This window comes from Anolis sagrei, chromosome 3 (assembly GCF_037176765.1).
Source record: "Anolis sagrei isolate rAnoSag1 chromosome 3, rAnoSag1.mat, whole genome shotgun sequence".
NCBI lineage: Eukaryota > Metazoa > Chordata > Lepidosauria > Squamata > Dactyloidae > Anolis > Anolis sagrei.
Window position 1 is genome coordinate 172,155,823 of NC_090023.1, and position 26,378 is coordinate 172,182,200.

At 39.8% G+C, this 26,378-nt stretch overlaps 1 protein-coding gene across 1 annotated transcript in view; it reads left to right on the top strand.

Moving 5' to 3' along the window:
• Positions 1 to 26,378, top strand: part of COL13A1 (collagen type XIII alpha 1 chain) — a 219,722-nt gene that overhangs the window by 178,478 nt on the left and 14,866 nt on the right. Inside the window, exons 33-38 of the mRNA XM_067465689.1 lie at positions 2,889 to 2,924; positions 10,744 to 10,797; positions 13,822 to 13,875; positions 16,530 to 16,565; positions 21,534 to 21,620; positions 23,507 to 23,584. Coding sequence (XP_067321790.1) covers positions 2,889 to 2,924; positions 10,744 to 10,797; positions 13,822 to 13,875; positions 16,530 to 16,565; positions 21,534 to 21,620; positions 23,507 to 23,584 — 345 coding nt within the window. The remainder of the gene's footprint in view (positions 1 to 2,888; positions 2,925 to 10,743; positions 10,798 to 13,821; positions 13,876 to 16,529; positions 16,566 to 21,533; positions 21,621 to 23,506; positions 23,585 to 26,378) is intronic.

Genomic DNA, 26,378 nt, shown 5'->3' on the forward strand with positions numbered 1-26,378 from the left:
AGTTTAAAAATAGGCAGTTAGAGAGTTAGGAATTGCTGTTTGTGAGGTACAGTTAGTGAGTTAGGAATTGCTGTTTGTGAGGTACAGTTAGAAAGTTAGGGATTCCTGTTTGTGAGAGACAGTTAGGAACTTCTGTGAGAGAAAAGAGTTAGGGACTCCTGTTAGAAATAAGCAGTAATGAAGATGTGTTAAAGACATCTGATATATAGAAGCAGTTAGTTAAATAGATCTCAAGTTTTAGGAACATAAAGAAAGTCAGTGGTGTTTTAGTCAGAACATAATTTCAGCCAAGAGTGTGTAAAGCAAGTAACATGTTTGTGAATGAGAAACATTGAAAGTCTATTTCAGAAAAGTAAACCAAGTATATTATACTGACTGTAAGCCTCAGGATTGCAACAAAACACAAATGTAACCACAAGCGTTTGGAGCCTGAAGTTATAAATAAACTGTGTTACTTGGTTATACAGAAGTGTGTCTCAGTGCCTGTACAAAGGTTAAACAGCACACAGAAAGTCCCAGCAAATATAAAAGAAACTGAATCCTTATAAGAGTAAAGAGGGGTTTTTTTCTTAAATAAAGAAATAGTCTCTCTCCCTTGCTACAAGCCACTTATCTGGGAGCCACAAGCTTCTAAAGACTTCAGCAGAGCTGTTGTAGATGTGACTTCAACTTCTGTCCTCTAAATCAGAAATAGGTATTTGATAACTTTGCTGTAGGTGGTGCTGGTTGTCAGATGCAATTCTTTGGTGAGATACAACACTTGCTATGTATTTCCCTGCCATGTGCCTATTAAAACCACAATGGGCCAACTTTTGGCCATTCAGATGATGTCTTCAAACATTTGCTGTGTTGGCCAGGGCTGTTGGGAAGTGGTCTAAGAATGGCCAGAGGGACTTCAGTTGCCGATCTTTGCATTAAATCACCATCCAGTGACATTAACGTGATTATGTCCTATTGAAATCAACGGAAAGGAGTTGAATTCAGCTCTGTTTACATATCCAGTAGCTCCATGTGATTATCTAAAATCATGTTGGGCTACTGGCAACTTGTGATGCGGATTCAATTTGAGGCACCAAGTGCATGGACTGGTGGAATAACAATGTGAAAGCTATGGGATGTAAACTGAGTTATTTAAAACAAGACTACTGCATTCATGTAGACTGTATCAGCTATGTTCCTACCTTCAGAAAAGCAGAATGTTCATATAATCAACAATTCAGCCTAACTGTAAAGCACAGCATACTCTTTAACAGGGATGAGAATCATTATACAGGCCTCTAGGTATTAGTGATATGCAATTCCCCTAAACCAGGGGTCCTCAAACTAAGGCCCGGGGGCCGGATACAGCCCACCAAGGTCATTTACCCGGCCCTTGCTCAGGGTCAACCTGAGTCTGAAACAACCTGAAAGCACACAACAATCCTCTCTCATCGCTCTCAGGCCCACACTTGCCATTGAAATACTAATATGTTTATATTTGTTATATTTGTTCCTCATTTTAATTATTGTATTGTTTTTAAGTGTTTTTTGCACTACAAATAAGATATGTGCAGGATACATAGGAATTCATTTATGTTATTTTCAAATTATAATCTGGCCCTCCAACAGTTTGAAGGAATGTGATCTGGCCCTTTGTTTAAAAAGGTTGAGGACCCTTGCCCTAAACCCTAGCTAGCATGACCAATGGTATGAATGCTGGGAACTGTAGTCCAATAATATTAGGATTTCCACCTGAGTTTTATGGTTTTAATAGTACAAGCTGTGTGCATCAACCCATTCCATGTTTTCCATAGCTCACAAAAGCTTTACAAAATTATCAAGATGTAAGGTGTTTTGAATTAAGCAGGACCCATTTTTGAGTGGACGCTTATAGAACTGATGTAACTTGCTGGGTAGTGCAAACACACACACACAGCTTTCAGAGATTGAGTTTCATGTTTTAACCATCTCCCAGCCATTAAGCTTGGCAACTCCTGCTTTATATTAGGCATTATATTGGAATAAGAAGAAATCAATTGTATTCTAACAGTTGGTCCTTCTTTCTTCTTGAGAAGTTTCTGAACTAGATGTGTTCCTTGGAGCTGATAACCAAATTACTGAAATCCAACACAATGATTCAAAATTGTATTAGCCATGAGAATTTGTTCACATTCCTGGCCAGATCACCCTTGCTACCATTATGACAAACTGAGCCACATAGGATGAGAAGGTAATAGTATTCTCCAAACTTAGAGGGTTGCCGTTCTACAGTCTGATATACGTTGGAGTGCTGCATTTTCTCATAAGGCATATTAGAGCAGGGGTCCCCAAACTAAGGCCCGGGGGCCAGATGCGGCCCACCAAGGTCATTTACCCGGCCCTCGCTCAGGGTCAACCTAAGTCTGAAATGACTTGAAAGCACACAACAACAACAAGCACAACAATAACAACAACAGTCCTATCTCTTCAGCCAAAAGCAGGCCCACAGTTCCCATTGAAATACTAATAAGTTTATATTTGTTAACATTGTTCTTCATTTTAATTATTGTATTGTTTTAAAGTGGGTTTTTTTTTTTTGCACTCCAAATAAGATGTCAATGTGCATTGGAATTCTTTCATTTTTTCCCCCCAAATTATAATCCGGCCCTCCAACAGTTTGAGGGACTGTGACCTGGCCCTCTGTTTAAAAAGTTTGATGACCCCTGTATTAGAGTAACCAGCTTGTTACATTCAGTGTCTGTTTTTTGTTGGTTTCCTTGTAAGTGCCATCACATGTCCTTGAGATCTGAGTTCTGTTGTTTTATTGTCTGGAGTCACAGCTTCACTCACCTCTGCTTTCCCCTCCTCACCCTCACCCCCACCCCTTCCTCCTTGCCTTTTGTTTTGTTAACCCGTCCTTGTCTGTCCAGGGTGCTTCAGGTTTAGACGGCAGGCCTGGCCCACCGGTGAGTTCCAGTTCTCCATTACCCTTTGTTCCTATCCCCTAATGCTGTGATTTGTCTTCTTTGTCTTGCCACAATCGTATCTGTATCATTGTCTTTCCAGAGTGCTAGGATAGGACAAGTGAAGTTAATGCACATTCATATGAATTCATGAATTTAGACATAAAGATTATCTGTCTCCTAGTTTTTGCAATATTTTCTAGGTTGTGGTCAATGAAACATTTCCATGTGGTCATTACTAATGTCACGTACCTCTGTCCTCATATTGTTAACTGTCTGCCGTTGTTGTTCCTCTCGCTATATAAAGTTTGCATAAAAGTATTGCTTCGCACTTGTCTCAGCCATTGTATGTGGCAGCAAAAGGCACTCTGTTTGCATTTTTATCCAAGCAAAATTAAGCTATTTATTTATTTAAAACTTTTATATACCGTTCTTCTCTAACCTCCGTAGAGGTTAAAGAAGTTGTAGTTGGTTTCTTGTCCTGGGGCTTTCTACACTGATTTTTAAAAAATGTACTCACCTTGTAGCCACTGTGACACACAACTTTATGGGCAATTTATTTAGAATGTGGTTCTTTGAGATTTAATGTGATTCAACAAACCTTGCCTTGTACTCCAGTTTTCCAGAAAATCCAGATTTATTTTACTTTTATTTTATTTATTTACTAGCTGTACCCGCCACATGTTGCTGTAGCCAACCTTCACTCCCTCTTTCTCTCCTCCCTTCCCTCTTTCCTTCCTTTCCTCTTTTTCTTTCCCTATCTCTCATCTTTCTTCCATCTCTACCTGTTTCTTTCCTCCCTTTCTTTGTTCTTTGGTTACTTCCTTCCCTCCCTCCCTCCCTCCCTATCTTTTGTTCCTTCTCTCCTTCCTTGCTTCTCTATATTTATTTCTTTATTTCATTCTTTCCCTCCCTCCTTCTCTCCTTCCTTCCTTCGCTCTTTCCCTCCTTCTCTCGTTACTTCTTGACTGTCCCTTCCATTTAATATTGTATTTATATCTTACATAGAAAGAAGGAAAGAAAGAAGGAAGGAAGGAGGGGCAGGAAGGAAGGAAGGAAAAAGGAAGGGAGGGAAATAAGGGAAGGAAAAGAAAGAAGGAGGGACAGGAAGGGAGGGAGGGAGGAGAAGGAAGGAAGGAGGGAGGGAGGAGGGAAAGAAAGGAGGGGGAAGGAAATGAAGAAAGGGAAAGAAGGATGAAAGGGAGGGAGGAAAAGAAGGAAAGGAAAAAGGAAGGAGGGACAGGAAGGAGGGAAAGAAGGAAAGGAAGGAGAAGGAAAGAAGAAAAGGAAAGGAAAGGGAGGAAAGAAGGGAAGGGAGGGAGAGAAGAAAGGTCCTTCATTCAAGCACTGTGGACCTTCCTCGCCTCCTCCTCCTCCCCCTCCTCCTCCTCCCCTTCTTCCTTTCATGGAGCATTCCGCTGCTGCTGCTGCTGGCACTTTCCAACAAGGAAAGGAGGAGGAGACTGCTCTCCTGACATAGGAGGGGAAGAGAAGGGGCTGCATGCGGCAAGCCTCCACCTTCACTCCACTCGCTTGTGTGTGTGTGTGTGGCCGTGCACGTGTGCCTGGCTTTAATGGCTGGCTGTTTCCCCGCGAGGAGGAGGGGGCGTGGCCATGGGTCTCGGTAGACATGCAGTTTCTCCTTTGTGGACATGCAGTTTAGAAGTCCTTTCTGCTTTTTGTTTTCATTGTTTTTTGAGTGGAGAACATACATTGGGTTGTTAGGGGCATAGTGTCCAAATTTGGTGTCAATTGCCCCAGTAGCTTCTGAGTTCTGTGAATAGCACAAACAAACATTACATTTTTATTTATATAGATTATTTTTTGTTGTGTGGCTGGCCATCCAAGGCTGCATTACATTAGTGGAAAGTGAGGGGGAAGGAGTTAGGGGTGGGTGGAACAGGTTGGTGTGAGGTAATCTAGGCCAAATCTGATTCATTTGGAGAGTGGAGGATGTGGATTGTTGGGAAAGGGATGGAAAATCTGACAGCAGAAGTTTTAAATGTGACAGCAGGAGAGTGGGAAGGGATGCATCATTGGAAAAGGGATTTAAGAAGCAGCAGAAAGAGAGAGTGTTTGTGGTAGGAAGATAGGAAATGGAGTGGAGGCGGGAACATTGGGCAAGTCATGGAAAGACAGGTGGAGAGGTGGCAGAAGAAATGGAGCGAGAAAGCCAAGCTAGTTAAGCAGCAACTACAAGTTCAGTGCATCCCTACATAACAGAAAATATGTATGTATTGTCGAAGGCTTTCATGGCCGGAATCACTGGGTTGTTGTAGGTTTTTTCGGACTGTATGGCCATGGTCTAGAGGCATTCTCTCCTGACGTTTTGCCTGCATCTATGGCAGTGGTTCTCAACCTTCCTAATGCCGCGACCCCTTAATATGCTTCCTCATGTGGTGGTGACCCCCAACCATAAATTAGTTTCATTGCTACTTCATAACTGCCATTTTGCTGCTGTTATGAATAGTAATGTAAATACCTGATATGCAGGATGTATTTTCAAACACTGGTCCAAATTTGGCACAAAGACCCAATACACCCAAATTTAAATATTGGTGGGATTGGGGGAGGGTGTTGATTTTGTTCTGTAGGAGTTGTAGTTCTTGGGATTTATAATTAATCTACAATCAAAAAGCATTCTGAACTCCACCAACGATGGAATTGAATTAAACTTGGCACACAGAACTCCCATGACCAAGAGAAAATACTGGAAGGGTTTGGTGGGCATTGGCCTTGAGTTTTGGGAGTTGTAGTTCACCTACATCCAGAGAGCACTGTGGACTCAAACAATGATGGATCTGGACCAAACTTGGCACGAATTCTCAATATTCCCAAATGTAAACACTAGTGGAGTTTGGGGAAAATAGACCTTGACATTTGGGAGTTGTAGTTGCTGGGATTTATAGTTCACCTACAATAAGAGCATTCTGAACCCTGCCAATGATTTAATTGGGCCAAACTTCCCACACAGAACCTCCATGTCCAACAGAAAATACTGTGTTTTCTTGTGGTCTTTGGTGACCCCCCTGACAACCCCTTGTGACCCCTCCAGGGGTCCTGACCCCCAGGTTGAGAAACACTGATCTATGGCAAGCATCCTCAGAGGTAGTGAGGTCTGTTTCTATGCAGGTAGTGAGGTCTGCATCTATGCAGGTTTCGCCTGCATAGATGCAGGCGAAACGTCAGGAGAGAATGCCTCTAGCCCATGGCCATACAGCCCGAAAAAACCTACAACAACCCAGAAGATATGTATATTTGCATGCATGCTGGATACCAGGGGGAGGGTGGAGTAGCCACAGCCTAGTGGATGAAAATAATATGAAGAATTAGAGAATGTTGACTGTCTCTTTACGTCAAAGTGAGTCAACTGCGGGAAATGTCTGACCGGTTATAGCAATCTCACCACATGTGTGAGGCATTAACGAAGTAAAGGTGAGCTGAAGAAATGCAGTGTGAAAACATTTTTTTGTCAATGTAGACAAGCCCCTGATCTCCCTGTAATCTGAGATGATCTCCTCACACAAGAGACCTGAACAAAAAACCTGCTGCTATTTTGTGAACCACATCATGGCACATAATGTCAATGTTGGCTTTTATGTCTACATCCGTTATTTTCTTTACAGTAGCGATTTTCAGTCTGTTATTCCCATGAGTAAGGATCAGGGGATTATTTAGTGTACATTTCCCTATAAAATATTCATTTGCACATTGTGAGAACTGAAGTTGGAGCAAATGTATCTAGGCTCAGGGATTCATACATTTCTGTCGTGTGCAATGGATTTTGGCAAAGAAAAAGTGTACCTTTTTGAGTAGTTTTGACAAGTGTGCATCGTTAAAATTGCATACATTTAGAAAATTCACACAAGCAAACTTTAGTCAATAAGAAAATGCAGTAGTGGTAGTAGTAGTAGTAATAACAACAACAACAACAACAACAACAACGACAACAACACTTTATTTGTACCCCGCTACCATCTCCCCAAGGGATTCGGTGCGGCTTACATGAGGCCAAGTCCAAACACAACAATACAAGCAATAATAACAACAATACAAGCAATTAAAAAACATAGACAATAAAATACACAACATTATCAGTAAGACAACATGCAATTAAAAAGCAGTGGGAAGACCAAATGTAGAGTTAAAATTGGAAATAACGCTGGGACATGGACAAAAGGTGATACTGGTGTTTGTGGAAGGGCATATGAGCAGACCTAACAATATGTAAAATGCTTTGGAGGACAGAGTGCTTTGGAGGACAAAGTGCTAAGGGATCATTATTCCGGGAAGGCACACTGGAACAACCATGTCTTCAAGCTCCTCCTGAAGACTGCCAGAGTTGGGGCCTGTCTGATGTCTTTAGGGAGTGAGTTCCAGAGTCGAGGGACCACCACCGAAAAGGCCCTCTCTCTCATCCCCACCAACCGCGCCTGCAATGCTGGTGGGATTGAGAGCAGGGCCTCTTCGGATGATCGAAGGGATTGTGTGGGTACATATACAGAGATGCGGTCACGCAAGTAGGTGGGTTCAGGGCTTTGTAGGTAAGAACCTGCACCTTGAATTGGGTCCGGTAGATGAATGGCAGCCAGTGGAGCTCCTTGAACAGTAGGGTTGATCGCTCCCTGTAAGGCACCCCAGTTAACAACCTGACTGCCTCTCCTTTGGATCATCTGAAATTTCCAGCCCGTTTTCAATGTAGACGTACATTGCAGTAATCAAGTCTAGATATTAAGCCAGATACTAAATATACACAATTTTTCATACAGAACAAAAAGAGTTAAACACAAAAAGTCAATGGATTTTTGAGAAACACAATGAAAATGAAACTGACAGATTTTCACACCACTTTTTGCCTCAATGTCTTTTGCTTTTCATATTTGTAAGGTAAATGGAAATGGAAATAATATCAGACTTGTACAGAGCTTGGTGAAATGCAGTGTACTCTGGGGCTGGGGGAGTTCATTTCAAAAGGCAAAATAAAAGTGGTATAATTGCATACAACTACAGTAGAGTCTCAATTATCCAACATAAACGGGCCGGTAGAATGCTGGATAAGCGCCACCGGGGGCTCCTAGCCCCCATAACTGGATAGTACGGAGGAAATTACATTATGATTTTACAAATTAGGCACCAAAACTTCATGTTTTACAACAAATCAACAGAAAAGGCTGCTCAATACATGGTAACGTTATGTAGTAATTACTGTATTTACGAATTTAGCACCAGTACATCACAATGTATTGGAACATTTGTGGATCTGGGCGGGAGGCAGACTGCGTTGAATAATACAGAATGTTGGATGAGCGAAGATTGGATAATCATATCATAAAATCATAGAATCAAAGAGTTGGAAGAGACCTCATGGGCCATCCAGTCCAACCCCCTGCCAAGAAGCAGGAATATTGCATTCAAATCACCCCTGACAGATGGCCATCCAGCCTCTGTTTAAAAGCTTCCAAAGAAGGAGCCTCCACCACCAGCGAGACTCTATTGTATTTCAAACTTCTTGAATGAAAAACACTTTCTTCCATTCAATCTTCATGTTAAATTGCATATCCCCCATAACTTTTTTTTTTGGTCGTGTCAGGAGCGACTTGAGAAATTGCAAGTCGCTTCTGGTGTGAGAGAATTGGCCGTCTGCAAGGACGTTTCCCAGGGGACGCCCGGATGATTTGATGTTTTATCATCCTAGTGGGAGGCTTCTCTCATGTCCCCGCATGAGGAGCTGAAGCTCATCCGCTTCTCCCCGGATTCGAACCTGCGACGTGTCGGTCTTCAGTCCTGCCAGCACAGGTGTTTAACCCACTGCGCCATCGGGGGCTCCTAGCCCCCATAACTGATGACTGGGAAATGACAGAGGTTTCCAGTTATACATTTTCCTCTCCTCCATTGAAATCATGAACATGTTCATTTACACACAGATATGAAGAGCCTGACTTGGGGACAGAAGGGATGGGTTGATGATCCCCTTGCCAATTTGTAGTCCTGAATGGCTGAGGAAGTGGATTGGCTTCTTCATGTTTTTTAAGTAACTGAGCTTTTAGTGAATTGTTTATCTGGCCCAAACATGTAGACCTCCAATTTTGGTGACTTTAAGCAAAATGAATGGTAGTTAGACATTATAGCATCCTGACCTACTACTTAGGCTGTGGTCTAGAGCATCTGGTGAGGTTTTGGGCGTATAAATTTAAACGTTACGAAGCAAAGAATGAAAGTCATTGTGGATTAGGAGAACAGATGTTCTGACAAATCCTTAAGGCAATTTTACTAGAAGGGGTGGCCTATGGATTGGTTCCAGTCTGCAGTAAAATTCCAGGAAAGAAACAGTTGTAATCTATGGGCACAAATGTGATGCCAGTCTGTTGCACTTTGGAAAAGAAATTCTGCTGGTCCACCACATTAAATAGCTTAATAAGCGCTACTTTTAAAGAACCTTAGGAAGAGACATGTCCATCTGTGGCTCTGATGAACTTCCCTCAAGCCGAGGTTACAGAAGGAATTGAGCAATGGATTATGCTCAAGTAGGGTCATATCCTCAACCATCAGCTGAAAATTTTTATACGTCTTCACTGCCTGGCAGGCAGGTTGTGTAAGGCCTGGATCTATTTCCCTACACTAAATTCCTACAGCTATAACCAATAATGTTGTTTTTAGATCCCACATTTGTGTTTTCCATCTTCCTGTCCTAGTTAGATGATATATAAATGGCCAAAGAGTGAATAAAGGACTTGAAAATAAATATGTCTTTGTGTTTTCTGCTGTGAAAATGCAGATTTACTGTATATACTCGAGTATAAGCCTAGTTTTTTAGGCTGAAAAAAAATTCCCTCGGCTTATACTCGAGTCAAGGTTAATTATTTTACTCTGTTATTAGTATTATTTTATTACATTTATTTTTTACTCTATTATTATTATTACATTTACATTATTTTACTCTATTATTACTTTTATTACATTTACTATTTTACTCTATTATTTTACTGTATTATTATATTTATTGCATTTATTATTTTACTCTTATTGTTATTATTACATTTATTACTTTATTATTACTATTGTTATTACATTTCCATTATTTACTCTATTTTTATTACGTTTATTATTTTATTCTATCATTATAGGTAATAGATAAGCACATTTACATTGAAGGAGGTTAGAATAATGGTTGAATCAGAGTTGGGCAGTCTTATCTTAAATTACAGTTTTGTGTAAATACTCAAAAACATTTAACCTACTGACAATTACCAGTAGCAGCTACATTTCTCAACCTTGGCTTATACTCAAGTCAATACATTTAAATTGCTTATACTCAAGTCAATACATTTTTCCAGGTTTTTTGTGGTAAAATTAGGTCCCTCGGCTTATATTCGGATCGGCTTATACTCGAGTATATACGGTATTTATTGTTCTGTAGCATGGTTATATATCAATCTACATTATTAACACTATGCATAAAAAACAATGCAAACGTCATCTGTTTTCTACCACACACAACCTTTTAAAGAGCCTACAGTATGATGATCATACACTGCCATCATATCTTTAATTTTTAGCTTTGTTGTGGTTGAAACTGAAAATGATGTAGTATTTCATTGAATGCCCAAAGATTCTCTCTTCAGTCATAGAAACCACATTTACTCAGATTGGGTCTTGCTTTTATGTGTAATATCATTATTTTTTATCAACATGTATTAAGTCAATGAATAATCAAAAGCTCTTTCTTATTCCTTCTCTTTTGATGTGAAGGATACATTTCTTTTCCAGCTTGACATTTATTTCTGTAAATGGCTTCATGGATGTATTTTCCCTAAAATTACAGGGTACTCCAGGACCAATTGGAGTTTCAGGGCCAGCAGGACCAAAAGGAGAGAGGGTGAGGAAATGTTGACTGCTGCAGTTCATATGCAATGGCTACTGTTTCTCAAAAACAGCCTTTTTTGTTGTTGTATAGTCTAATACAGGGGTCCTCAAACTACGGCCTGAGGGCCAAATACAGCCCTCCAAGGTCCTTTACCCAGCCCTCGCTCAGGGTCCACCTGTCTGAAACGACTTTAAAGCACACAACAACAGCAATCCTATCTCATCAGCCAAAAGCAGGCCCACACTTCCCACTGAAATACTAATAAGTTTATATTTGTTAAAATTGTACTTCATTTTATTATTTTAAAGTGTTTTTGCACTGCAAATAAGATATGTGTAGTGTGCATAGGAATTCATTCATGCTTTTTTCAAATTATAATCTGGCCCTCCAACAGTTTGCGGGACTGTGACCTAGCCCTCCATTTAAAAAGTTTGAGGACCTCTGGTCTAATGCCTTCAATGTATATTTTTGCCACTTTAAAAATCTAATTTATTTTATAGTATGATCTTCATGTCAACGTTTTTGTCACTTAACAAAACATAGCTTCACTTGTCTGAAAGAACCTTTTCATAGGGTGAGAGTGGAAGTATGCTTGCTCCAATAGTGCTGATAACTCTCACACTCGTGAATCCAATACAGGTTTTAACCTGGATTGTAAAAGAGCTGCCCAAAGTCCTGTACCTCAATATTGGTGACTCATTGAAAGTTGAGGTTGAAACCCGGGGCAGATCCACCACACACTCACATGGAAGTTGCCACTGCTACAATCCCATGTTAGCTTGAGAAGACATTATGTCCATCTGTATGAAATCACAGGGAAATGTAGGGCAGAGATCTGGAGTTCAGTGTCACACCCAGCTCTGTCTGTTTCTTCTTATTATTATTATTATTAACTTTATTTGTACCCCGCTAACATCTCCCGAAGGACTCGGTGCGGCTTACAAAGGCCAAGGCCTTCAATAAAACATCAGCATAACAAATACAACAATAAAATTCATAAAGCAAAACAATAAACATTAAAGCAATAACAATAAACATTAAAACAATAACACATGCTAGAACCATAGTTGAAATTCTTAATGAATATATTTATTTATTATGGATTTATTTACTATATTTGTATACCATCCCTCTCATCCCAGTATATTACCTTGTGCATGCCCAGCATTTTTTAAAAAAAATTAATTATCACATTTGGCCCAGCCAGAGGTTTTGAATGCTTGTCATTACTGTTACTGTTTATTGTTTATTTTTTTGTTTATGAGATTTATTTTGATTGTTTTGTATTGATGTTTTGTTATTGCTTTTATTATTGTTGTTCTATGGGCTCGGCCTCATGTAAGCCGCACCGAGTTCCTTGGGGAGATGGTAGCGGGGTATAAATAAAGTATTATTATTATTATTATTATTATTATTATTATTATTATCCCAGAGGCAGTAGTGAGCAGATGCATGTTAATTAGGTTGAATCTAAATAAAAATATTTAATACAAGAAAGCCAGTATAGATGAAAGAACAGTCTGTACTAAGAGGGACTGCACCAACTTTGAGAATTTGCTTTATATTTTGGAAATTCCTTCAAGTTTTACCCCAGATGCCCGTCAGGGAATGACTAATCCCAAAAGTAAACTGTGTGTCCAGTAATCTTCTTCCCTGAATCTACAATTTGGTGATGGATCTGGGCATTATATGTTTTTACCCTGTTTCCCCTTCCATTCCCTCACCCATATTGTGCTTCAGTAGTTATATTTATATTTTTAATGTACCAAACATACCAAGTTTGTATGAAAATGTGACTATTTCCTGTGCTGGTCAATGACTGAAATAAATGATTTGATTGATTGATACTCCAAATGCCCAAATGGTGGGGCAGTTTAGGCCAGAGGTGATTGGAGTACTACAGTGAGCCTGACTTTTAAAAGTGGCCAGAAGCCCTTTTCTGTTCAAAACTGGAATTCGTATTGATAGCATCTGAACCCACAAGTGAAATGATTTCACTTGCTTTCAAAGCACTGGTTATGACCAACTAATAGTGATTATGTCAACTAATTCAAATTGCTGTAGACTTTAAAAACTTTGCATAAGTAGATTATATTTGGATGATACCTGGATGATAAGCTTGCCTACAATAATCAGCCTGCATGGTGTAGTGTTTATTATTATTTCGTATCAGAAATTTGTTTTAGTACAAGAGTCAAATTCAACTTCAGAAAACTCATTGGGTAATAATTCTCAGATGGTCAGGCTGAAAAGCAAAATGTTAAGACCAAAAATGCCAAATCTCTTCACGTCAATAAACAAGTCTTATGAGAGACAATTTAACTTTTTGGAATGGGAAAACAGAAGACTGGAAACAACCAAACAATGGTGTAATGCAGGGGTTCTCAACCTGGGGTCCCCAGATGTTTTTGGCCTACAACTCCCAAAAATCTCAGCCAGTTTACCAGCTGTTAGGATTTCTGGGAGTTGAAGGCCAAAAACATCTGGGGACCCCAGGTTGAGAACCACTGGTGTAATGGGAAAAGTGGGGAGGGGGAATAGCTTTCAGTGAAATCCCAGAAGGACTGAAGCTTCAGCAGGCTGGGTTTAGCCAGAAGGCAACTCCAATCTGTAAGGAGAGATTTGTGAGTTGTTGGTTTTTTTGGGGGGATTCAAAATGTAGGACCCAGGTTGTTATTATCAAGCATATAATGTCTGCAATCCAACATCAGCAAATCATAAATATCCACATTTGGAAATGCTTAACATCAGGACTACACAATTTCTGTACAGAATAGCAATGCTGTAAATAACTGGATGTTGTTGTGCAATGCAGCATTACAATATTCACTGTTCATCTGCAATCCACAATAGTGTTGTATGCACAACTCCATGTATGTCAGCAGAACATACCTTGACAATAGCAAATAATTCAGTCTTCATGTGTAGCATGATTTACACATGCATATGTCACTAAAAGAATTTCAGCCAACATTGGTTTACTTACAATAGGTCTCTTATTATAATCAGAAATATTTTTTTCTTTCTTCATTTCAGGGCAATAAAGGAGATCCTGGAACTGCAGGACCAATAGGGCCAGCAGGGCTTTCTGTAAGTATAAAAACATATTATTCTTTCTTGGGAGTAAAGAGTGGGAGAATGACGCTGAATACACAGCATAAGAAAATATTCAGACCAGCCCTGAAGGGACAGGTAGAAATATATAGGACAAAGCACGGTTTTGTTAGTTTTACTTTTTGTATCAAGCAAAAATCAAGGCCAATCCCAGCTAATTATCAGTTTTTTTGTTTTGTTTTTTGTTGTGTCAGGAGCAACTTGAGAAACTGCAAGTCGTTTCTGGTGTGAGGGAATTGGCCGTCTGCAAGGACGTTGCCCAGGGGACGCCAGGATGTTTTGATCTTTTACCATCCTTGTGGGAGGCTTCTCTCATGTCCCCGCATGAGGAGCTGGAGCTGGTAGAGGGAGCTCATCTGCCTCTCCCCGGATTCGAACCTGCGACCTGTCTGTCTTCAGTCCTGCCGGCACAGGGATTTAACCCACTGCACCACTGGGGGCTCCTATTATCAGTTGAACAATGGCTTCAAACTACAAGAGAGGAGATTCCATCTGAACATTAGGAAGAACTTCCTGACTGTGAGAGCCGTTCAGCAGTGGAACTCTCTGCCCCGGAGTGTGGTGGAGGCTCCTTCTTTGGAAGCTTTTAAGCAGAGGCTGGATGGCCATTTGTCAGGGGTGATTTGAATGCAATATTCCTGCTTCTTGGCAGGGGGTTGGACTGGATGGCCCATGAGGTCTCTTCCAACTCTTTGATTCTATGATTCTATGATTCTATGAAACAGACTCTTTTCAAACAAGGGTAATCCTTCTAAGACTTCTTTTTAAAAAATAATCCAGTGTTGAATTGGATTCTTATATGTTTTCTCAACAAAAGAAACAAACATAAGTGATCAGGCTTTAGAATGCTAAATGAAATTCTCCTGTTTTGTCTGGTGAGAAATTGTGAGTCAAACTTTGTACAACCACTTTGAGTTTTAATGTGAAAATCTCATGTGTGAGTACAAAACCATCTTCAAAAGTCTAGTTTCTGCTGAGAAACTTGTTCTTCTTTATATCGCAATAAGAACAGTTTGCTTACCTGTATTCTTTCAGGGCTCGTCAATTGTCCCGAATTGCCCTTCAAAAACAGCCTTTAGACAATGTTGAAAACAAAAGAAAAATGCTTTACTTTGGCATACACAAAGGATAAGCAAATGCAATTGAAAAGTGTAAAAGAAAGCAAGGAAGTCTTAATCCAGACGCAAATTAAAGTCTCTTACGAAGTCCCAAACGAAACACCAGTCTTCCATCAGACAATAGATGATGAACGAAGTCCTTAGCAGGAGACACAAAACAGATTCTATTGGAGTGAAAACAGCAGTATCAGCGTCATTGTTACCAGCGAAAGCTGACTACTGCCTCTGATTTATAGCCCTGAATTCCGCACACAGGAGGTGGTAGGGCGTCTCCCAATTAGCTCAGCGTTTTTAGCAGCTATTCTGGCTAAACGCTGTTTGTGCTCTGTCTCTTTTCGTCTCTCTAGAAATATGGGCACTTTCAAACCCTCATCATCTGATTCTTCTTCCTCCTCCAATTCCTGAGCACTTCCGTACTCCCCTTCCTCTTCCAAAGATGAGGAATCCCCGACATCTATGTTCCCATGTGAATGCATCTTGCACTTTTGCAAAGAGGAGCCCCAGTGGTGCAGTGGGTTAAACCCTTGTGCCGGCAGGACTGAAGACTGACAGGTCGCAGGTTCGAATCTGGGGAGAGTGCGGATGAGCTCCCTCTATCAGCTCCAGCTCACCATGCGGGGACTTGAGAGAAGCCTCCCACAAGGATGGTAAAACATCAAAACATCCTGGTGTCCCCTGGGCAATGCCCTAGCAGACGGCCAATTCTTTCACACCAGGAGTGAATTGCAGTTTCTCAAGTCACTCCTGAGATGAAAAAAAAACCTTTTGCAAAGCCTTGCAGAGACATGCTTGGTAAATTTCTGAGTTCTGTATCTCCTAAGTAATACCTGTGATGTATATGGTCGTGCACCAAAGCTGCTCCAGTTAAGCATTTTGTTACCTCCACCTTAGAATTAACATCATGGGTTCTCTGCACTCTTCTGTCAAGTGTAAGATTTCCTCAAATATTTTTCTAGTTTAAGTTTTCTTCCCTTATCCCTCATGACTTATATTTTTTATATTAAATAAAGGCAATACAACCCACCATATCTGTAGGGGATACATTCATGGGCTTACTATGGAAATACGATATAATATTGAAACCTGTCGAAATGAATGACTTTAGCTGGAAGTTACCATAGAGTCACCCCTTGGAATTTGCTAGGTCCCCCAGAGTTACCTTTATAATAACTTCTGGCTGAAGTATATCATAGCATTGTCTGGAAGACCTAGAAAATTCCTTAAAAAGACATTTTTTCAGATGTGGATCAGGGAAGCCACAGACACTGATCTCACAGGTACAGCTATTCTCATCACAACTTCTGCCCATGACATTTAAGGTTGTTCTTCAAAAGAAATATGTTGTTTTTGAGGTAAAATCTCATTATTAAATGGCAACTTACATAATAAAATTTTGATCTTTATGGTGCCCTGGGAGTCTTTCTGAAGGGATGGTTAAAGACAGAAAATAAGCAATTCTGCATAACTGGAAGTGATCTGTAACTTTTAAAAATCGGTATAAATGTTTTATAGGGTTTACCAGGTTCACCAGGGGAAAAGGGACATCGGGTAAGTTTAAATCAATCCTCCTTAGATGTTAATGTATTTAATAAGTGGTGGAATGATTAATTCTTTTGATGACAGAGAAAAGGATAAGATGTCCTGCAGCTTAATGAATTATATAATACAATGATTAATGAGCATATTTTTAAGCATATAGAAACCTGGTTGCAATAACAAGGTTGACATTTGGAACAATTTTCAAAAATAACTTGGTAAATATTGAAGGAATGATATAATACCCTCATGAGGCAATGACACAATAAATTTTTAATGCTGGTCAGATATGATGAGTGATAACTTGCAATTCAGGAACAATCAATTTTGACATCATGTAATTAATCATTCTACCTCTGATTTTGCTTTGTGCTTTCGTTTTTTAAAAGAAAAAAAAGACTTTAAATAAATTTTTCAGATTATTTCATAATGAATAACCTTCCAAAATCTTGAGACTTTTTCAGTTGGTTTTAAATGTAATCGGAAGAAAAATATTTGTTGACTAAAACTGAACACAGCTTTGGCTGGGGTTTTCTGAGCTGGTTAGCTGACAGATGAGAACCAGAATAAGAAAACTTTCTGTTTGGCTGGTTCACGTCATCAAGAAGAAGAAGAAGAAGAACTTTGTTTTTCTACTCCGCCTCCATCTCCCCGAAGGGACTCAGGGTGGCTTACATGGGGCCCAAGCTAGAATACAATTAAAAACAAAGCAAAAACAATTAAGACAGCATAAAACAACGTAAAACAATATAACAATAATAGCTAGCAACAACAATAACAGCAGACTAATTTGGGGGGGGGGGGGGGGAGAGGAAGGACCACTACATGAACTAGTTAAAGGATAAGTGGTTTAGTAAGGTGGATAACAATGTATAACGGCATAGGAAATATAATGGAAAAAGAGTAAATTAACAGGATCAGTTAATATAGTATAGGACACAAGATTGAATGACATGATGCAGGTCGTTTGTCATAGGAGTCGTCAATCGAAAGCACGATGAAACATCCACGTCTTTAATTCCTTACGGAATGTGGCTAGGGAGAGTTCCAGCCTAATCTCCCTGGGGAAGGAGTTCCAGAGACAGGGGGCCACCACCGAGAATGCCCTCTCTCTCGTCCCCACCAGCCATGCCTGAGACGAGGGCTGGAGTGAGAGAAGAGCATCCCCGGAAGAGCTTAAGGACCGCGTGGACTCGTAAGGGAGGAGGCGGTCACGCAGATAGGCAGTTCCTGAACTGTTTAGAGCTGTATAGGTGATGACCTGCACCTTGTATTGGGACCAGAAACTTATCGGCAGCCAGTGGAGCTGTTTAAACAGGGGGGTTGACCGCTCTCTGTAACCTCCTCCAGTTAACAATCTGGCCGCCGACCTTTGCACCAGCTGTAGTTTCCGAACCATCTTCAAGGGCAGCCCTACATAGAGTGCATTACAGTATTGAGGTAACTAAGGCATGGACCACTGAGACGAGGCAGCTTTGCTCATAAGCTAGTGGCTATAAAGTCCTGGGATAAACTAGGCTTGTCTTAGCTGTGCTTATAATAGAAGAGCATCTGAATCAGAATTCATGACGTTATTCTGAGCGATGGAGGAATGGGTTGTAGAACTGGAAGAGAGAGATATACAGCCCCCTAAAACTAGTGCAGCTCAGAAAATATGGTATATGTAGCACACATTTTTTTGAACAAACCAACTGAAAAGAGTGTCAACACTTCCGATGTGCATCCATGTGGAACTTGCTATTTCAACTGTTTATTCTTCTCCTGTCTGTGTGTTTGGGCGTGTACATGTGTGTTCCTTGCCTCCACAGGTCTACCTTTGTCCCCCTTATCCCTTCCTGCTCTTCTGCCTTTTCTCCTGGGTCCTTCCTCCTCTTCCTGCTGCAACTCACTCTGCATTTTCTCCTGGATTATCCTTCCTCTGTGCCAGCGTTTGATCCTGGGTGACCTCCTTTCCCATCCATTTTTTTTCCTGCTGCCTTAATAGTGCTTAAAAATACTTCAAAAATTATTTCCTTTTAAAAGGATACGTAGCTTGCCTGGTTTTTACGTTGTCCTGTAATCCTTATACCAATACTAAATTTTTAAAAACCTTCCAGCAATCCCATCCACATTTGCTACCCATGGGGATTTTGCAAAATGTTTTCCTCTTTGTATGTCACTGACTCTTCTAAAGGGGTTCCAAAAGATTTGAACATGTCTTTTTCCTCATTGAATGTGGGTCTTTGGCTTGAAGTTGGCTTTATTCAGAATGGAATGACCTCAGTGGAGTATCTGACTTTTCAACTTTGTGCAGGATGCAAGCATGTGGCCTATCATTTCTATTTTTATCCTTTTGAAACTCTATTTTAAGAATTTATGTAGGACATAGCACTGCTTTGCTAGTTTTTCCTCAACAAAAATCATGGCAAAACTCAGTTTATTATCAATTGAAATAGGTATTTCTGCCACTGTTTTTTTAATTATATAGCACTGAAAGGTGTTGGAATTTTTAAAACAGCTTTGCCCTTTCTACACTGCCATACAATCCAGATTATCAAAGCAGATAATCCACATTATCTGCTTTGAATTGGATTATATGAGTCTACACTACCAGATAATCAAAGTAGGGTTTTTTTTTCTGTGTCAGAAGAAGCGACTTGAGAAACTGCAAGTTGCTTCTCGTTTGAGAGAATTGGCAGTTTGCAAGGACGTGGCCCGGGGGACGTGGCTAGCATTTTGGCCTAGGACTGTGAGATCCTATTTCTAGACTCTACTCCAGGGGTCCTTAAACTTTTTAAAAAGAGGGCCAGGTCACAGTCCCTCAAACTGTTGGAGGGCCAGATTATAATTTGAAAAAAGCAGGAATGAATTCCTTTGCACACTGCACATATCTTATTTGTAGTGCAAAAAACACTTTAAAACAATACAATAATTAAAATGAAGAACAGTTTTAACAACTATAATCTTATTAGTATTTCAATGGGAAATGTGGGCCGGCTTTTGGCTGATGAGATACGATTGTTGTCATTGTTGTATGCTTTCAAGTCGTTTCAGACTTAGGTTGACCCTGAGCAAGGGCCGGGTAAATTGCCTTGGAGGGCCGTATCCAACCCCCAGGCCTTAGTTTGGGGACCCCTGCTCTACTCAGTCATGAAACACACTGAGCAACTTCAACCAGTCATTTTCTTTCGACCTAAACTACTTTGGAGATTAAGAGGTGAGGATAGATTGTGTATGCTATAGGGAGCTCATGGAAGAAAAGGAGGGATTAAAATGTAACGAATAAAAAGATTTATTTAATCAGATTTACTACTGATTAGAAGGGCACAGATCTGGGACAGCTCAGTTTAAAAAGGAGGCTGGATCACACAACATCACTATATCGGTTCTATAATAAAGGCTCTAGGTTGTTGTAGGTTTTTCCAGGCTATATGGCCATGTTCTGGAGGCATTTTCTCCTGACGTTTCGCCTGCATCTATGGCAAGCATCCTCAGAGGTAGTGAGGTCTGATGGAAGTAGGAAAATGGGTTTACATATCTGTGGGTGGGACAAAGGACTTTTGTCTGCTGGAGCTAGGTGTGAATGTTTCAACTGACCACCTTGATTAGCATTTAATGGAGACCAAGTATCTGAAGACCAAGTATCCATACTAGCGAAAGGAGGAAATTTTGCTGTAACTGCCACCAGGATACCAGTAGAAAACATCATTGCCCATTAAATGCTAATCAAGGTGGTCAGTTGAAACATTCACACCTAGCTCCAGCAGACAAAAGTCCTTTGTCCCACCCTGGTCATTCCACAGATATATAAACCCCTTTTCCTACTTCCAACAGACCTCACTACCTCTGAGGATGCTTGCTATAGATGCAGGCGAAACGTCAGGAGAAAGTGCCTCCAGAACATGGTCATATAGCCCAGAAAAACCTACAACAACCCAGTGATTCCAGCCATTAAAGCCTTCAACAATGCATAAAGGCTCTAGGTTGGCCCTGAGTGCTTCCCCATTGAGAAATTCTGTGTTTCTCTTGGTGGCTGGAGACATTCTGCAGAACACTATGAGCTATTTAATGACAGACATTTGGAAATGACTTCATTGAAAATGTGTTTCCAACTGTCCCAAAGCACTGTGAATACATTCTGTGGTTTATTGGTCACTGCTGATGGCTCCCACCATTTTCTGTAGAAAATTCAGACTAAGATCCTGCATTAGGAAATGTTTTGTGTAGTTTCCACATGGAAGAACTTCAGTAAGTCTCTTATCCTGTAGGATTCATCTTCCTCCTGAAGATTTTTCCGCCCTCAATATGGCCATTTGATGGCTGGGGAAGAGCAAGAGATGGGTGAAAAGCATCTCTGTGACCATAGCCAGACACATAATGGCAGTGTCATCTTCTGTGACCTTCATTGGACCCCTGGGAGGTCCTGGAAGATGCCTTCAGTGTTGTGCTTCTGAGTCACCTCTCTCTGCTTCCCATCAGCCATGGAATGACCATATCAGGACTGGGGAAGAAGCATGAAAAATGTAGGTTTTCAGTGAGGTCACTGTGCAAGGAAAGTGGTAATTTCCAGTCTCTACAATGACACTGTCCAGGCATGCCTGCTTATGTCCTTAATCAATGCCACCTCTCTATTACTGTCTTTTTGGCTCTTGTATGAGGTCAGAATTCTCCACTGATTTTGAGATCAGAAGCCCCAGAGAGATTCAGAACAAGTGTGGAAGACATAGTCTTGCCAGTGCGAGCACTTTCAAACATTTTGGTATCACTGCGGTCATTCCATTAATAATATTTAAAATGTGAGAGCAGAATCTTTTCATTTTTCTAATTTGAGATTTTTAAAAATGGCGAAAACACAAATACATTTCAATGCAAAGAAGCCAAATCTAGTCAAAATGCTTTCAAAAAAAATATTTTTGCGTTATCTCGAATCAAGGCTTTCAAGTTCTTATTTTTACAGTGTTTTATTTTGTTTTATGTATTTTAATAAACTATTATTCACAGGGGGAAAGGGGCAAGAAAGGCTCTAGAGGGCCTAAAGGGGATAAGGGAGACCAAGGAGCACCTGGATTAGATGCACCCTGTCCATTGGTATGTTGCATTTTATATGAAGTATTATTTTAAGATAATCCACTGGGGAAAAAGAAGGACAACCGGCTTCATTACAATAATTGATTGGATTGTGTGCTTTAAAGCACTTGTCTTCATCTACTAAAGTGGAAAACTCAATTAAATTAAGCCCTGGAAACAACTGGACTGTGAAAAAGTAGAAAGCAGATAAGATCTACTTGAAAAAGCAATCCCTTAACACTTCTAGACCAGGTCTTATAACATCTTCCTTAGACCTAAAGCCAATTCATGTATTTCACTTGATTGCTGACTTGATAACTGATTTATGTGTTGATTGTCTCAAATGAAATGTATTGGTTTGAAGGATTTTGTAGCAATATGAAAACTCTGAGATGTTTATTTGTAGTGGCACATTTACACATACAAGTTATCACCTGACACAGCACTCATCAAGTGAACCTACATGAGTTGCAGCACAAGGAAAAATAGAAATGAATGTGCCTTCTTTTTCCCCCTCTTGAGTAAAATATGTTCAAATATATATTATAACTCATAATGATGAAAGATACTCAGTTTGTGGCACCTAGTGGGAAGAAAATCTGGTATTACTCCCCCTCCAAAAAATAAACAGCCCTGAAATATGTTCTTGAGGGACAGTGATTTCCACATCTACAAATCAAAAATTGTTCAGTAATCTTTTTAACAATATTCTTCTAAATGTTTTAGATATGTAAAAAATCACTTGAGATTCGTGCACCTCTTTGGAAGCCCTCAACATTCCTTACTCTCAATTTCTAGAAAGATGTATATAAGGAAATGAACCTAATGAACCTAATGAGACCTCTGGCCTCCATCTTGTTAGCTATCCTCTCACTCCTCAAATTCAGAATTCCAACCGGTCAGCCCGATCTAAAGTTCCCATATCATCAAGGTCAATTTATTATTTATTTATTTACTTTATTTATATACCGCTTTTCTCAGCTCTCAGGCAACCCAAAGCGGTGAACAACATCAATACAAAACATCACGAGACAAGTATAGGGAAATTAAAAACAATTGTAAATCGTTAAACATCCATATAACAATCATTAATGCCTCAACAGTAAAATCAGAATCCAGTCTCATCATCCATTATTAATCTGTTCGTTAATGTCAGCCTGTTTTTTAATTGGCCTGTTAACCTTGATATATATTACCTTTGTGATATTAGCTTAACTATCAATCCAGAAAACAGGAAAAGTTGTGTGTTTTTGTAATTTTAGAAGCCATATCAAATTTATTTATTTATTTATTTGCGACATTTATATGTCGCCCTTCTCATCCCGAAGGGGACTCAGAGTGGCTTACAAGTCTTATATACATACCACATACTATATTATTAGCATAGTACTAATACATCATTCATAATATTAGTATTATATAATATTATATTGTTGCTGGGAAAGGGGCTCTGATGTCACAGGAGACAAGATGGAACTGTCTTCTCGGCTCCCTTCTTTACTCTGACCCCAGACCTCTGACCAAAATGTTTCTATTTAAGTTAATAAATTTTATCGAGCAATCCAGTTTCTTAATTCATTTATGTGTTGTAACAAAACCATCCACCTAACTAATGTCTGCCTCCAGACAACTTACTTTCCCCTTAAATATTTGATCACCCGAGAGGAGTTTTCCAAAAATTTGGATCTTCCCTCCTCTCTTCAGTTTTTAAAGGGTGTTATTAAGTCATGCATTTTATGATTATTATTTTTTTAAAAGAAGGCTGCAATTATTTGTCATTGTGCCTTAATACACTAGGGATATAAACTGAGTATTCTTGGGTATATCTTTTACTGAATTTTTCCACCCATAAAATGGATATGATCTGCACTGACAACAGTAATTCTAGCGGTTGATTTCATGAACAGGGACTTCGAGGTTTTAAAGGCGAGAAGGGTGAGCCGGGGTTACCAGGGCTGGACGGGCTGGATGCCCCTTGCCCATTGGTATGGTGTTACCTTCCCTTTCCTGCATGTTTCAGAGTGCTTTTCTTCTCTTGCTGTTGCAAAATCCTTCTCAGATCTTCTTCCTTGAAATTGCTTGATGTATAATACCCATAATATCACTTGGAATGAAACTAGTTCCACTGCCATTTTTCTTGCATTGTATAAGGCTGATATTAAATCCTCCAGTTTAGAGAATGTGAAAGTGCTTGCTCATATCTGCTTTTGCTCTACTTTCATCTTTCTTTCATAATATATCTTGCACACATTCTGTTAATAATGGGTGATGTTGCACCTCAGAGTAGATTCACCTTGCTGAAAAACACCAAACTGCACACAGCCAGAAGTCTTTATGGTTTATTAAAAATAAAAGGTAAAAAGTTCTTAAAAGCAAAGGTTAATGTTCCAAAAGATCAATATAACATAGCACTTGAAGCATAATCCAATAGGCATCAGCAAAGCATGATCCAAGAGAACATGACAAAGTCCTGGAACCACGAACACAAAGACTGCTAGATAATCCAGTCTATCTTAGGCAAGCTCCTTAGGTAAATGCGAAGTTGCTTTGACAAAGATCTGGTCTCAAACACCCTGTTTAATACCCTTTGCAAAGCATGAAGGCATTTCTTTGGCCTCTGGCCTCCCTCTTGTTAGTAGGCTTGGGCGGTTTCGTTCGTTAATTTCGTAATTCGTTATTAATTCGTATTTAAATTAGCTTACGATCCAATATTGAGCCATGCAGGAATTGTGTGAGGAGTAATAAAGATTCAAAACAATTTTTTCAATTTATTTCGTAATTATTTTGAAATTATTTTGAAATTATTTCGTAATTATTTTCGCATGTCTGGTGCAAGTTTTATAGTTGTTGTTTGCTTTATCACACCAACAGTCAACAACAGAGGAAGAGGGAAGCTTAAGAAGTTCCTCCTGCCCCATTTGGAGGGTTTTTTTAGCATATTGCGCAATCTCGTCCGCCATTAACGAATCGATTCGTAATTTTATAAAATTTCGAAAAAATTTAAAGGAAAATTTCGGAATTACTAAAAAAAACAAAACGCAAGGGCCCCCTAAAAACGAAACGAGTATAGAACCAAATTTTTCCGTGGTTACCCAAGCCTACTTGTTAGCTATCCTCTCACTCCTTCGAATTCAGAATTCCAATCGGTCAGCCTGATCTAAAGTTCCCATATCATCAAGGTCAATCTGTTCGTTAGTGTCAGCCTGTTTCCCTGCTTGCTCATTATCAGGCTGAGAACCAAGCGAAGAGCTGTCCTCCTTCTCGGAGTCAATCTGCACCTGGCTATTTTCAGTATCAACACTCTCATGTACCTGCAGAAGAATATGAAATTGAATATTTAAAAACCTATACTAAAAAAAATACCAGAGTCAATTAAGTAGCGGAATTCAAAATAGAATAAAATAAACGATCATCACTCTGTGGAATGGAGTGGAAGTTTCCTAAACCCTATTTCCCCCTTCCTATCAGCACTACCCAACCAACCCCTCCCCCCAACCTGGACTACCCTCCCCAACACATCACATACCTTCCTATCTCTCCTATTTTCCTTTACTTCCGAGTTGTTCCCACTCTTTTATTGTTACTCTGAAATTGTTGCAAATAAAAATGATTTTTTTTAAAAAACTGGCCCTGGAAACCTATATGTAGCCAATGTCACATTCTATAATGCTTGAGGCATTCTAACTTCCATCCTGACTATCCTCTGATATAACAAAAACCTAGAGGTTAACATAACATGGATCACAGGCTAGCTCACTGCCTCAACCATCAGTCCAAACTGATAAAAGGCATTCATTTACTTTGGAACCAGATATACCTCAAGCTCTGTACTAGTTCTTTCAGCAAGTAGTAGGTTACACACCAAATTCTTTGAGTTGAGTATAACCTGTAGTAGAGATATGGAAGATTTTGTTCTAATTGTGACTTTCAGACAAATTCCACATAGAATATTCCATGTTTGTTGTTACTATTACTGTAGGAGAGAGATGTTCATCACACAGACAGAAGAACATTGTGAATACAAACACGCATGCAGATATGTAAATGTTGCAGTTGTCAAACGGTGCCAGTGTGTTCATACATGTATAAATATCCTTCCTGATTGCAAGCATAATTTACCTGCCTTTCTGTTGCTGTAGTTTGTCTATTCTGTGTTCTAAGTATATATGTGAATACTTTTCAAAAATGCTATATCTAATTTCTCCTCCTGATTAATGTGCATGCCCCCGCCTCCCAGCTTTGGCAAGCAAACATATCACTGTGACCATATCCTTCTGTTGATCCCCGAAGTGTAACTTTTCTGCCTATCACATTATCCCTAACCTGGGTTTTACATTCAAATCATTATACAATTTGTTCCTTCCAAGGGGACCATTGTACCAATGGGAACTTTTTCATTAATATAGGTCCTTAGCAAGCCCATAGCCAGGATTTTGATTTTGGGGGGGGGGGCTGAGTTTGATTGGGGGGGCTGATGATCTTCCTTAGCAAACCTTTTGTATCGTTATCCCAATACTCCCATGCATCTGGGATATAGTGAGCATGGTGATCAGATCATGATATGAATAAACATAACAGTTTAAATAATGTACCAGTAAGGGCTTCTCATGGACGACCCTGAGAATTTCGGGGGTGGGGGGCTGAAGTCCCTCAAGCCTCCCCCCCCCTCGCTACATGCCTGGTCCTTAGTTGTTGCATTCTATAGATACACTGTATATGTATATGCGCATATATAGATAGATAGATATAGATATATACCCTACTAGGGAGATGGTATGT